The 15004-nt window shown below is 39.3% G+C and overlaps 1 protein-coding gene across 4 annotated transcripts in view; it reads left to right on the top strand.

Moving 5' to 3' along the window:
- The first annotated feature begins 6040 nt into the window (after positions 1-6040).
- LOC134212362 (sodium/potassium/calcium exchanger Nckx30C) overlaps positions 6041-15004 on the top strand; it is a 252361-nt gene continuing 243397 nt past the window's right edge. For all 4 annotated transcript variants that reach the window (XM_062690140.1, XM_062690139.1, XM_062690138.1 and 1 more), the window contains exon 1: positions 6041-6801. In XM_062690140.1, coding sequence (XP_062546124.1) covers positions 6486-6801 — 316 coding nt within the window. In that variant the 5' untranslated portion in view covers positions 6041-6485. The remainder of the gene's footprint in view (positions 6802-15004) is intronic.

The following is a 15004-nucleotide window of genomic DNA, read 5'->3' as shown; positions in this document are numbered from 1 at the left end:
ATTGCTCCTTGTGCGCAAAGGCTAGTTGTATATCTGAAGAAAGCAACGCTAGACAATCGTTTGTTCCTTTCCCTTTTCCAAATCCAAACTGAGTATTTGAAAGCAATGCATTTTCTTCGACCCAATGGTCGACTCTTGAAAGGATCATTTTCTCCAATAATTTTCTCATGCATGATAGCATGGCAATCGGTCGGTATGAATTGTGATTAGACGCTGGTTTCCCAGGCTTTTGAATAGCTATTACTTTGACCTGTCGCCATTCAGGTGGCACAATGTTGTACTGCATGAAACAGTTGTACAGGTCAAGTAATCGTCTTTTTGCGATATCTGGGAGGTTTTTCAGAAGATTGAATTTGATGTTATCGCATCCCGGAGCAGAGTTATTCGATGAAAGAAGAGACATAGAAAGTTCCAGCATTGAGAATGGTCCACCCAAAGAACCGGGATCAGTGACTGATTCTCGAAATAGCGGTTCTGCTGGTACGGAATCTGGGCAGACCTTTTTGCGAAGTTGAATATCCATCGATTGGAGTATTCTTCACTCTCATTGGTGGAAATGCGGTTCTGCATGTAGCGAGCCGTTTTCCAAAGTGTTGTCATTGAGGTTTCTCGTGATAGTCCTCGACAAAACGTCGCCAGTAGCTACGTTTTTTGCCTTGAGAAGATTTTTGAGTTTTCTTTCGAGCCTCAAATACTCTTCAAAGCTCGGACCTTCCGTGTTTACGGAAGGCCTTGAAGGCATCAGATTTCTCAGAATACAACTTAGTACATTCATCATCCCATCCAGGAGCGGCTGGTCTTCTGATGACAGATGTACTTGGAACGCGTCGTTTCTGAGCTTCTAGTGCGCTTTTTGAATCAACTCAGTAAGGAATCGATATTCATCCAAAGGTGGAAGAGTATCAGTTGATTCAATACCAATTTTTACCGCCGATGCAAATTTTTGCCAGTCAATGTTCTTCGTGAGATCGAAAGGAACATTAACTGGCTCAGATTGTTGATAGCCACTCTTAATTGTGGTGACTATCGGCATATGGTCACTACCATGGGGATCTTGAATTACCTTCCACGTGCAATCTAATGATAGTGAATTTGAACATAAAGACAGATCAATACGGCTTTGTTGACCATTTGGTCCTATTCGAGTTACTTCACCAGTGTTCAAAATATTCAAATTGAAATCGTCACACAAATCATAGAAAATAGGCGCTCTATAATCGTCATACGTTTCGCCCCAACCAATACCATGTGCGTTCATATCACCCAATATCAATACTGGAGATGATAGGAGGGAGACTGCGCCCAAAAATGTCGACGATTAATAGAGGCATTTGGAGGAATGTACACTGAAGCTATGCAAAGATCTTTATTCTTTACATTTATTTGGCAAGCGACGATCTCTAGGCCATTAACAGTCGGAATGGGAATATTGTAGAAGGAGTAGCATTTATTGATCCCCAAAAGAACGCCACCATAATGATCATCCCGATCTTGGCGAATAATATTAAAATCGTGGAAGTTGATTTCATCTTCAGAAGAAAGCCATGTTTCACAGAGTGCAAATATATCGCAATCGGAATTGCGAATCAAAAACTTGAACACGTCTAATTTATTTTTCAGACTATGACAGTTCCACTGCAGCACAGTGATCGTATCTTGGGTATTGGCCGTATTATCCATCGAAAGATACAATTCCTGCAAGAAGGGGCCATGAAACAGTCAATTGCTTCAGATAACTTTCCACTGTTGGTATAAAAAAGGTCAATGATAGGCCTCAATGAAATCGGAATATCGAAAAAATTTAAAAAACGGTCCACAAGGTCCTTAAAGGAGATCAATCCTCGCTTGGACGGAATACTTTTACTAGAAATGCGAAACACTTTTTTCTTTCGTTGATTCTCTTAGCGGGATGTTTCTTCGAAGCATCGGATTTTGGCAATGGCGGGAATGCCTTACTGCAACTAGGATCAAAAGAAGCAGTAGGGACAGGTTGCTTCGGGATTTTAAATAAACCCCCATTGCCTTCAGATTTTGCCAAGCTTTTATGGATGATTTTTGTTCTCTTGCGGCGCGATCCCGGGGAAGACGGTTGCTTCCTCTTTTCGGGCACGTGTACCTCCGCAGGATCATCCACCATATCGGCAGCGTCAGAGTCCAATTCATCAATGGATATGGAATCATAATAATCACTTACACGAACGGTGGCTGAAATAGCAGTCGATGCAGTGGCTGTAGCGGATGTGTCTTGCGACTTAACCATTTCCGCATACGACTGCTTGGAGCGCTGTACCAACGAGCGCTTCACTTTTTGGGTGCGCTTTTTGTACACCGGGCATTCCTGCAAACCATGGGAGGATTCAAACCACAATAAGCACATTTTGTTGCCTGTTGCTGGCAGGACTCCTCCCTATGCCTTTCAGAACATTTGCCACAACGTGGTTTGTTGTCACAAAACTCGGCAGTGTGACCAAGTTGTTTGCAATTGGTACAATTAAATACCCTTGGCACAAAAAGACGCACCGGAAATAGCATGTTTTCAATATCAACATATTTTGGGAGCATCGAACCGGCGAACGTCACCCGAAGCGAACCTGACTTGGAATATACCTTCTTTCCATCTACCGTGGCTGCTGAATGCAATTCCTTGCAGTCCAGAATATCCACGGTAGACTCCATTGCATTCTTTAGGCGGCCTTTTCCCGCAAGTACATCCTTGCAAGTCAGGCTCGCTGCGTTGATCACACCTTCAATTTCGACCTCTCGCGAGGGACATAAACCATATATTCAACATTGTACGCCCTGTCGCCAGCAATTTCATTCGCCACCTGGTATGTAGGTGCGGTTATGCGTAGTTTGTTCCTGTTGATCTGGCTAAAATCAAGCTTCGGAAAACGACGCGTCAAATCTCGTTTAATGCCGAGAAAATCTAGGCTTTTACTTTCTGCCGAAAGTAAACAACCCAAGGCCCAGGCGAAGCCGCATGGTACAATCGAGTGCGCCCTCCATCTTTAGCAGGCACATTGCCTTCTCCAGTCTCCTCCTCCATTCTCACCCCGCAAGGTGGAAGGATAATTTGCTTATACTAACTTAAAACTAATAGCAAATTAGAAAAAAAACTTTAAAAAACTAATTCGATTAATTCTAAGCAGTCCCAGTCTGTATCAAACAGAAGGGAGAACAATAAAAAGTTTTGCCACTTATCTGCCCCTGCTGCTGTAGGTAGCAGCAGTAACAATAGCCTGCTTCACTGGCGTCGCCAGAAGCAGCTACTTCACTCGCCGACAGCGATCGCCTTGGATCCGTAGGTAGGAGCACCACACAATAGCCTTTTCACTACCGAACACAATCCGCGATGAGACACAGCACACACGTCTGGCTCGTTCGAACTATCGGCACGGAATGAGCTACCAATATCTTACCAGAACCAAGTTTGAATAAAACATCATCAGTGTTACCATTCAGCCGACGATCGCAATACTTCATCGTTATTAATTCAAACATTTTGCAGTCAGCATTCCGGGCACGATTCATTTGAAGCTCTATTGATTGGTAATCCTTGTAATCACTATAATTATCCTATATGTGAACATAGGCAGTATTGAATTGTTGAGCTAGTTTGAACGGGACTCCCAGTCACACTTCGACTGCTAGCAAGTGGGTATCATCCGCAAGGGTAAGTGACGCTATTTATCGGAGTGCCTCTGGCAAATCACATCTATCTTCTTTATTGACATTATTGTGGTCATTCCAGAATCCAGATCCAACGAGATTCCGAAAGGCTTCAAAATTGAATTAATTTTATTCAAAAACAACGGTAAAATTCGCGAAAATTGACATTGAAAAATTTGACATTGAAAACCAAGCACGTCCATTTACCGCACGACTTACTGCGATCCCTGTACACTTTTCGGCGCAAAAAAATCTCTAATATCTAAAAACACGATCGTATCACTTAAACTCAATACAGTAACGTTATAATCCATCACGAACCGGCGAACACAAGAACATCGTTGACCATCCTCATACCAAGCTTATTATCATGACGAGTTTTGATTACCGATGAAAACCCCTTCTTTAGTTGAGCTCGATGCTTATAATTTATCTTTACAGTTGTAGATTCGTTAATTAGGGTTTCTTAGGGGCACTTTTAAATTGGTTCAAAACCCAACATTCGCTAGTTGGTTAGGTGACCCGATTCTTGTTTTATATGGAGAATGCTTTCCGCGTAAAAAACAGTTTTCAGTTCAAGTTTTGAAAGTCCGTGTAAAAGAAGTTCAAGGATTTCTCGCCAAAACATGCAAAATGGAGCAACTGTTCAAAAATTTTGTGTGATTTTTTTACACGACCGTGTGAACAAATCCGTGTAAAAATAGAAGTGTGTGTACTAAGCTACCTTCTACGCCTAAAGATATCATTCACCATCTATAGTAGTTATACACAACTATGCACTATCCGATATTTTTCAATTGGCAATGTGCATTGATCTTCACCTTCTGTTCGGCGCTCTATTTCAGCGATAGAGGACTGTTGTTGTTCTTGTTTGTTTATGTTGAAGCGTTTTACGCACGTCATCAATCAATTTTTGTGCTGGTTGTGGGTCACTCAAGTACTTTATTTGATCGGAATCATGAACTATTCACTAAAAAAAGACCATGACTGATGGGTTATAATTGATTACTTTATGTAATCAGATCTCAGAACATGGTCATAGTTTAAGTGTGTTTAGTGTGTTTAGACTATAGGATTAAATAAAAACATTTAATATCATTCAGTATTAATAACTCGATCTCAAGCCGTTTCAATTTTATTACCATTTATTGATTACTCTTCTAACTCATGCAGGTTCATGAGTTCAAATCCCAAACATTATTATGTTAAAACAAATGACTCAAAATTAAGCAGCGCCGACCACGCCCGAATGCAGAATAAAACACTAAAAAAATATATGTTTTTAAGTTTTAATAAATTTATTTTGAACAAGTACTTTTGTGTAGTGGCCTTTAAATGTTTATTGGCTACACCGCATTTCATAAACTGACGTAATCTGAAAAAGTGACGTTCATGTCATTTTCCAAAAAGGATCTCATCGAGTAGTACTCGTCGAGCTCTTTAACAGAAAAATGGAAAATATGTATGTTGTAATTTGGCGCATACTCAATACTCATATTTTGTCGTAAAATCGAAAGTGGCGAAATCAATAAACATTTGTTAGCCCCCAAATAAAAAAGCTTGGTCAAATGTCTCTAATAGTAATAGGAACTTTTTTTTGCTGTTTGGAAGGAATTTCGACGTTTCGTCGCCCTAGGCTTTTTCATTAGATGAGCTATTTCAGCTTTATTGTTGTTAGGTTGGGAAATTAAATAAGGCGAAGAATAGAGCTTAAACTATTTTTTTTCAGAAATTGACATATTTTTTGATTATTATTTCAGGTGATAAATATAAAAATAAATAAAAAAATAAAAAAACATATAGGCTTGATTTGTCGTTGATTTGTCGAATTGTCCAACATGGACCATGTATTATTCTTGTGCTACCTATATGAGACAAACCACCTTCAGGTTGAAGACCTCGGTTATACATGTAGTACCTAATAATGAAAATAATTCCATACGCATGGGTTCTACGTGAGCCATTCTCAGCCCATAGATTCGGCAAGTAAAACATATGTGAAGCAAAGCTGTTAACATGCTTCCTATATCTCTTGCCATTCTAAGCTGCCGGTAGATGATCGAGTAGCAATGAGGCAGAATACGGAGTGCTGTTGGGAAAAGCTCAGGATTGGACGTTGCACGCAAGCTGAGAACTGTTCCGGTGCGTGTGAGAAATAAATTACCGAGAGAAAAATACGAACTGGAGCGCTCCGCCATGCTGGAAAATAGTCCTGCTTTTGGTGGGATGAAATTTTCGTGCAGGCTCGCATAATGCTTGGAAGAGAATCGTTGCCGTGCTCTTGTTTGTGGTAGTTCGTAGCTCGAGGAAGGAGCTTCCATCGCTGTTCTGCTGCACGGCACGGCAGTTCGTGCGCGTCCATTGCGATAACAATACCTCGGTTATCCCTGTACATAACTACTCTAGTACGGTTTTTAACAATAACACAATTTTTGGCTGGGAAAGTGGAGGAAGAAGATTGTAGCTGCAGAGTTTTCCACTAGCAGGAAAATCAGTGCATTTGAGGCTGGTGATTATAGTGAATAGATGGCCGTTGAGGTGCAACAAATTGTGAAAAAGTGTGAAATGTGAGAAGCCATATCTTAATATCGGGGGTGTTTTGTGGAAGTTATAGGAAAAAAGGAATATTTAGGTCCTAGTTGAACCCTTGATAGGACATACGCAGAAGAGAAGTGAAAAAGCAGGCCAGCTAGCTCGCATTCGAGCAGCGCCCCGATAGACGCAAGAGAGCGAATAAAATGTCATCCAGACGTTATCCTTGATAGAAGAAACCGCTCCTTTTTTAAAAAGGTGACTTTTTAAAAAAAGGACGCGTGATGAAGCCATCGCAGCCAGTCATTATGAGGGAGCCCTGCTGCCGTAGCACTATTACTACTATTACTACCACATCTAGGAGGAAAGCCATGAGCAGCACCATTGCTAGGGCGGCAGCTGACCGAGGTGGCAGTCCCAGTACCTCCAGCCGAGCTGCTAAACTCGGCTACCTCCGCTATGGCCGGATGCTCCCGTTTGCATTGATGGGGCTTTTGATCGCCTCCTTTTGGCTGCCATCGAACCTAGTTAACGCTGATTCAACGGATGTTTCATACTATGACCAATTCTCTACGGATTCATCTGTACTGTCGATAAATGGTAATTTGCTCTAAATTATTTTATCTTAAATTTTAATATTTTTTAATAAGTTTCAAATTTGATTGTGGACTAATCAAAATGTTCGAAAGACTAACCCGAGTGCAAAAACGGTAGTCAAAAAATTTTCCTTCAAAGAACAATTATATAAAGTGTCAATAGTTCCAAGTTCTTCAGTAATATCCTGTTAACGGCGCTAAACATTATTCCTCATGTGCATGGTACATCAGTAGCTGCTTTTTAACACGTTTTCTCGTTAACCCGGTCCTGAACATAGTCATGATTGAATGTGCTGTTGCAAATATAATTTTTCTCATTGCTGTTCTAGTGATTGCTAATCGATATTGAGCTGCTGCTACTGGATTCGGTTCGAAAGTCTTAGACTTGGATTATTTTGGGACTGATTTGAGTCTATGATTAAGTAAAGCTGCAATATTCTATCTGCCTGAAGTGGAATCGAATTGTTCCGTTGGATAGTTCGTGGCATACTCACACTGTCCGATGTTTTGCATGTGAAAGTGTTCACTCCCATCATTTATCAAAACGTCAGTTTCCAGCTAACGGACGCCCAATAGTGGGTGGTAAACCGTACCGAGTGAGCTGATATTTTCATGGACTGGTGCCAAGCACTCTCGACCAGACCGCAAGGCAAATATGGCATGCTTTATGGGCCTTTCCCAATCTGTAAGGGGTATTGCTGAATATGCTTAAAATTCCTATTTGCTGCTAGTTCGACTATTCTCAATACAATTTGATTATATAACCCAAAAAAGTAAGGTAAGAGATATTGTATGTAAAGCTATAGAGCGAGAGCGGGAGTATCGGAACATCTCGAGCAGAGGAGAGAAAATCAAGGCCACACGAAGAAAGCAGTGATGCCAGGATGCTGTTATTGCATTTGAAGAGTCTCTAGAGTACTTATTACAATTGTAGATAAAAAATGGAAAATGGAATGTAAACTATTGTGATTTATTAGTAACTAGGTTGATGGCGCAGTGACCTGTGTAGTACGTAAAAGTTGTCTCTTCATACCATCGGAACCAACCACGAAGTTTACGGAAGTTCTATAAATCATCTTCCAACTGATCCGTCTTGTACCCGTTAGATCACTATCGAGAACCCTTTTTTACCGGGCTAGTACCCAACATTCTGGCTAAATGCCGGCCCAACGCGCCATTGTCCGATTTTCACCATATGAATGATGGATGATTTTTGTTTATTGCTATTTAAGTACATCAACAGGCTATTTAAAAAAATGGCAATGTTTTTCTGATCTCTAACGAGAAAAAATACATTAAAATACATTTGAAAAAGGGGCTTGGAGAAAACACCCGAATGGTGGTGCAAACTGATTCAATTGCTTAAGAAATAAATGGTGAACGCATGGTTGTTTGTATCTTAGCGGATTGAACGAAAATCTTACGGGCGAGTTGAGAGTATGACAAATCGTTTAATTCTAATAAAATGCGAGAAGCATTATCTTCTTTTCAGTTCGAAAATTATTTTATCAATATTGAATTAAAATGGTAATATTTGTTCAAAATTGTAGTGTATACGATGTTAGCATTGTTTTCCTCTATGTTTTGGAGATAATACACAATAAGTCTTTTTTTCTAAGACAGCGGTTCTCAACCGGAGGTACATGTACTCCTGGGGCTACCTTCGGTGGTACCTCGGACAAAAATGCGTAATGTCGGATGCATTACAATTCCAATTAAAACTCATTAATAAACTTCTTATAATTGCTTTACTAAATTAATGATTTCGTGTGTGTTACTTCTACGTGAAGTTAAACGATATCATTCTTATAATTGCTTGCTTTTTTATACTAAACTTTGTGTCGTACATAATATGCATGGCGATCAGTAAATCAAAATTTAGCTAATCTTGCATACCACAGTGTATGAAGGAATTTAGGACAAAAGGTTAGAAGAACAAAAAGATGAAGGTACAATATTTGAAAATGTTTAATGTTAAATGTAAATCTAGATCAACATTTGAAAAGGGCATAACAGCCAACATTTATTCTTTCTGATTCTTCGTCTCCATATATAGCTATATATGTAGACGAGGAATCAGAAGGAATAAATTTTGGCTGTTACGCCCTTTTCAAATGTTGGTCTAGAAATCTATCTGATCTATAAAAGAAAATGTATATACTTCCGAACTAAACTCTAGAGTCTAAAGGTTAGGAGCCCCCTAATGTAAAAAGCTTGAAGGACTTTTTTTTCGGAATGTCGAATATTTCCTTGGGCTTGGAATCCGGTTAAAACTATTCGTAAGCTTCCTTTCAAGAACCTTGAAAGCCTTTTTCAAAAGGGTCGAGAGTCTTCCTTCAAGAGGATCGAGAGCCTGCTTTCAAGAGCCTCCAAACCTTTCAAGAGGCTCGAAAGTCCCATTTCAAGAAACTCGGAAGTTTCCTATCAAGAGGTTTGAAATCTTCCTCTTAAGAAGCTTGAAAGCCTTTTTCCAGAGGGTTGAAAGCCTCCTTTCAAGAGACTAAGAAGCCTACTTTCAAGAATCTATAGAGTCTTCTTTCAAGAGGCTCGGGTGCTTCTCTTCAATGAGGCTCAGACGCCTCCTTTCAAAAGCCTAAGAGGCCTACTTCCAAATGGTTCAGAGGCCTCCTTTCAAGAGGCTCGAAACCCTTCTTTCAGGAGTCTCAGAAACCTTCTTTCAAGAGTCGGGAGCCTTTTCCAAGAAGTTCGGAAGCCTCAAAAGACTAGTAAGCCTCTTCTTAGAAGGCTTGGAAGCATTCTTTCAAGAGGCTCGGAAGCATCCTTTCAAGGGGTCGAAAGCTTCCTTTCAAGAGAATCGGAAGCCACCTTTCAAGAGCCTTAGAGGCCTCCTTCCGAGTGGTTCAGAGGCCTCCTTCCAAAAGGCTCGGAAGCCTCTTTTTAGGAAGCTTGGAAGCCTCCTTTCAAGATTCTCAGAAGCCTTTTTTCAAGAGGCTAGAAGCCCCTTTTAAGAAGCTCGGAAGTCTCATTTCAAGAGACTCGTAAGCCTCTTCTTTAAGGGCTTGGAAGCCTTCTTTCAAAAGGCTCGCTTTAGAGAGCTAAATTGTCCAGACACCTCCTTTCAAGAGGCTCGGAAGCCTTTTTCCAAGAATCACAGAAGCAGCCTTTCAAGAGGGTCTCTTTAGGATCGGAAGCTACTCTTCAAGCGCCTTAGCGGCCTCTTTCTGAAAGGTTTACAGGCTTCTTTTCAAGAGTTTCGAAAGCCTCCTTTCAAGATAATCGGAAAGCACCATTCAAGATCCTTAGGGACCTCCACCCGAATGGTTTAGAGGCCTCCTTGCAAGAGGCTCGGAAGCAGCCTTTCAAGAGGGTCGAAAGCCTTCTTCCAAGAGGTTCGAAAGCTTCAATTCAAGAGGCTCGGAAGCCTTCTCTCATGAGCTTTAGAGGCCTCCTTCCAAATGGTTCAGAGGCCTCTTTTCAAGAAGCCTTCTTTCAAGTGGTTCGAAAGTCCCTTTCAAGAAGCTCGGAAGCCTGGGTGTATTTACTATGTCTGAAACTCGATAAATGCATGTGCACAACTTCCTTCGGTGGGGTTGAGTACGCTAGACAGGTGCTTTCTCTACTAAGCTGATGAAACCAAATTCCCAGCAACAGGCACGTAGCCGAACTCTCGCAATCTGTTTTTTAGAACTAACTCTCTCACATGTATTGTTGTACAATACCAACCAACAGGGTGTATTCCAAACGAATTAGTGAAATGCATTTAACTTCAAGCAGAAATAACACACTCATCTGATCAATCAAAGATGAAGAATGATTAATTTTTAAAGAAGGAGTAATTACTATGAAGCAATATTATGAATATGTAGATAGTTCTGTTAGAGATAAAAAAGATTGTTGGTTCAAGAAATGAATAAAACTTGTATTGTGCAAGGCAGAGTTGTCCTACACAGAGTGGTCCTACACGTTTTTTTTAAGTTTTTCACTATATTTAACAAATATAAAAAAATATCAATAAGTTCAAAGAAAAAGTCAGTAAGTACTGAATGAATTTTATTTAATTGTTAAAAACTATGAAAAATAAAAAAGCAAAGTTGTTGCCAACTGTGTAGCACAATTTTGGTGTGAGATTGATTCTCTCCGTTTCAGTTTCTTGCTTATTTCGAGCTTTTGTTCTTTTTTATCTTTTGTTACATTCGACTGTCCCGTTCGACGTTTTGCCCTTTCGACCTTTTGTTTCTTTTGACCTTTTGTCCTTTTCGACCATTTGTCCTTTCGACTTTTTCCGGGGGGGGGGGTCAAATCAGCTATCATTTGAGATTTCTATGGAGTTTGCACTGAAAATTTCGAAAAAAATATTTTTTTCTAGATTCGCCGATAGAACATTTTAGTTTACCCAGGTTAGAAGAGTAAAGTACACATGATTCTGTTTTTAAACGGATGTTTTTACACGCTCGTGTAAAAAAAAAATCACATACATTTTTATTTGCAAAGTAGCTCTATTTTGCATGATTCGTCGAGAATGTAAAAAAGAATCGGGTGTATATACTTTCGCGTGGTGGGTGTTTCAGATAAACTGTTTTTTTTTTTAAATAATGTTTCCCCATTGAGACACCGTGCCCGTTTGAGGCGCAAAACGCCTTCATCTTTTTGGTACAGAATACTATTAAGGGTCATGTTTTTAAAATTTTGAAATCGATTGGGACTTGTAAGGAGTAGTAAGTTAATCCTAAGTTGGATTCAAAGTGAGTATGCTTTCACCATTATTATTTTATTGTCATCCATATTGAATAAACTGCTCCGAGTAGAGCAGGAGGGGGTTGGTTATTGTCAGCTGTCCAACAAAATGTATGTTAACGAACGTTAACCCTTCTTTCTTTTATATTTTATTACTCAGTATGTCTTCTGTTGGTACAAGACGGCGCGGCATATTGTGTATTGTGGCGTCAAATTGTTGATTCAGTCTATCTTTTTAGATGTAAGCTAAATATATGAAATAAATTAATGTCTTCTGTTAGGGTTTTTGTTACCGATTTTTGTTACCGAATCACCACCGTGACCAAGCGAAATTATATTTCTATCATCCAATGTAATTTGTCAGTCAAAATTACTATGGTAAATAGCCTTTACGTATACTTAGTATACGAGAAAGGCAAAACAAAATATTCTGGACGGATCAAGGATCGACCTCATCACCTATGAATTGACAAACCTAAACGAACGACATTCACCAGCCTGTTGAAGACATTGTATTCAATATATAAACTGTTTTAATTATTTTCATTATTTTTGTTATATTCTCTATACTTTATTTTTGTATTTTTTATTTAGGCTATTAAGGCTCAACTTGCGTCGTTTTGTTGTTATCCGGTGTGCTCACTGCTGAAAAAAAAACCACAAAAATGAGAAATAAAACAATTTGTGTACTAATTCTTTGTTTTAGAATGGTATCGATTTGGGTACATGGTATGAACTCTAGGAGCAGTTTCTCTATGTTGAATCATTTTATTTCATTTAAAAAAAATGTAGGCGAAAAGCGTATTTTCCGTTCTGTGGATAATATCAAAAAGATGTTTCGGTAATATTATAGTCATTTTGGTTATTAGGGCTCAAGTGATACGATTATACTATTTTTATTTTTTTGAAACACTCAAACACGCTCGCTGTTATATGTTAACAATAACATTTTTTCAACAATAACTATGGACATTCCAGGACCGAGCATGTGCTCAACGGTAAAAGAGACATTCAGCTATACAAAAAACTCAGAGGTGCAGCTCAATCGGGTTGTACGCAAAGGCGACGTTGAACTACGTAGCTGTACGTAATGCACATGTTTTCGACTTTTCGACTGGTGATATATATTATTTTTAGATCAACATTTGAAAAGGATGATGAATATAAAATTTTCAAAAAATCGAGAGTGATCAAGCGATCACATATCTAAATTATCAATTGATAAAACTCGCTAGAGAGTAAGAATCGTTCGAAAATTGTATCTCGATTCAAAGCATTCACAGATAGAAAAAGTTGTTGAAATTTACACGAAAGTAAAGTCCCAAACACAATATCTGCGGAACGGCAACGGAAACGGCAAGTTGGACAGTTAGCCCATATATTTTCTGTCAAATTTGTCAATTTAACCGATATTATCACCGGAATGTATGCAATTTATATTTTATTATGTCACTTTTCATACGAATAAGTGTCATGATGTAATGTAAATTGCATACATTTAGGACGAACTCATTGGAAAAGATCCATGTACGCCCATAATAGTGTGCTTTTCCGCGTCTTTATTTTTTACGCGCAGATTACTTTTAATTATTTTTTCTGTGTTGGTAAATGCAACTTTTTGAACTTATTTTCCAAAACACAATGCCAATCATGCGATTGAACTTCATTGTTGACATTAAATTGGTATTAGTTAGGTTTACATTCAAAGGATAATTTTGTGTTTTTTATCAATCGATTCCAAAATTTGAAAAGCTATCGCCTACTTTTCACACCTGACAAGTTATCAAATGATAATTCCAATACTTATCGTATGAGAATGATTCATCACAACCCTGGTTGATAGTGTACCACTGCAACCATCACCGACGCAAACTGGAACAGATACTAAGCACCCGCCAATAAGTCAGTTTAAAACCCCAACCCTGGTGACTCATTACAGAAAAGCCCATCGTAAAAGCTGGGCTGTCAACGGCGTTTGGTGGTCATCCTATGGAGGAAGTTAGAGAAGACGCGATGCAACACGACGCGACAAAGAAGTTTGACAGTTTATTGATAATAATTATTATTTCTTCATGTGAGTTGCGTCGGACTTTGTGTTTACTCAGGCAGACACCTAGGTATCAGACCCGTAATGCTGGGTAGACACCTTTACGTGGTGTGTTACGGGGTAAGATCTACCACGGTTACATTGCCAGCTACAGGCAAATCCTGACCCAACGATTACCTTCCTCATTATCCAACTCCGTGGTACTTATGAGGGTGTCGCTAAGTCGGTGGCCTCTCGTTAAGTAAGTACTACATCAACACTTCCTTCCTCTCCCTAGTTACGGTGAAGATGGGCGTGGCCAGGAGTAGTAATCCTCATGCTTTTGTTATTTTTGTTTAAGACTGGAATCAAGGACCACTCCCCTTCTTGATTTCTGATAGCATTCTAGATAAGGATCTCAAAAGTAAAACATGAGTATCACTAGTGTCCAATCTACGAATTACACCGTAACAATGCTAATGCTATGCTAATGCTAATGCTACTCAGGCAGACACCTAGGTATCAGCCGAAGAAAGTTTCCCAGAACGCATCCACTGCAGCAGTTAAGAAGATCCCAAGCCCCTCTACTGGCATCAATAGACGTAAGCGAGGAGCTACCATTAAACGCCCGCCCCAAGCCTTCGAGAGGAAACGCTCGTGTAAGTTAACAGAAATGAACTGCACCAGCTAAAAGACCTGCAAGTTAATTTGACGTCTATGCTGGTTTCCAGGTTTACAGTTAACCTAGCGAACAAAGGCGCAGAATCCGGAGATGGCGAGATCGATTCTTGATCCGATCTAGGATGTTTTCGGTTGGGAAACATTCTCGACACCATGGGCATATTGTATCCATTGACTTTGCCACACAAGATACATACTAATGCAAAGGCAGACATAGAAAGCTTTCAATTAATAACTAAAGAAATTCTGATAGATTACTAAGTTGATAAGGTGGCCAATGTCCAGTTGGAATGTAGTACTATGGAAGAAGTAGCATGCACTTACGAGGTTGACTAATTCACCGAAACCGATTGCTGAACTGTTTTCAATAGTAAATAGTCTTACATAAAAATATTGTTACACACTGGAGTCGGTTTTTACGCGGAGGATATGGGCTGCGTAAATTAAAACAACGTAAAAAATCGCGTCAATTCCAAAATAAGGCAGAATAAACGCGTAAATTTCGAAATCACATAAAAAGCGAATTGTTTGAAAAAAAAAACCGCGTAAAAACGATCTCAGTGTACTCTTCCTTGGTAGAATGGTACAAGAAAATTGAAAATCCATCGAGAAACGACTAAGATATTATCGATCAAATCTATCTTATTTCGTGACGTTTTTCGATTTTTTTCAATCGTAAAGTGTACCCCAATATTGAGAAGACAGACGTACTTCTACGTCAAAGCATTTCCATCAACAAATTAAAATGTTTAATATTGGCTCGCTGTACAAATGCCTGAAAAGATTTTTTTTGCAATTCCTGATA

The sequence above is a fragment of the Armigeres subalbatus genome, chromosome 2 (assembly GCF_024139115.2).
Source record: "Armigeres subalbatus isolate Guangzhou_Male chromosome 2, GZ_Asu_2, whole genome shotgun sequence".
Taxonomy (NCBI): Eukaryota; Metazoa; Arthropoda; class Insecta; order Diptera; family Culicidae; genus Armigeres; species Armigeres subalbatus.
Note: the sequence above shows the minus strand (reverse complement) of the source record. Positions and strands in the feature narration are given on the sequence as shown.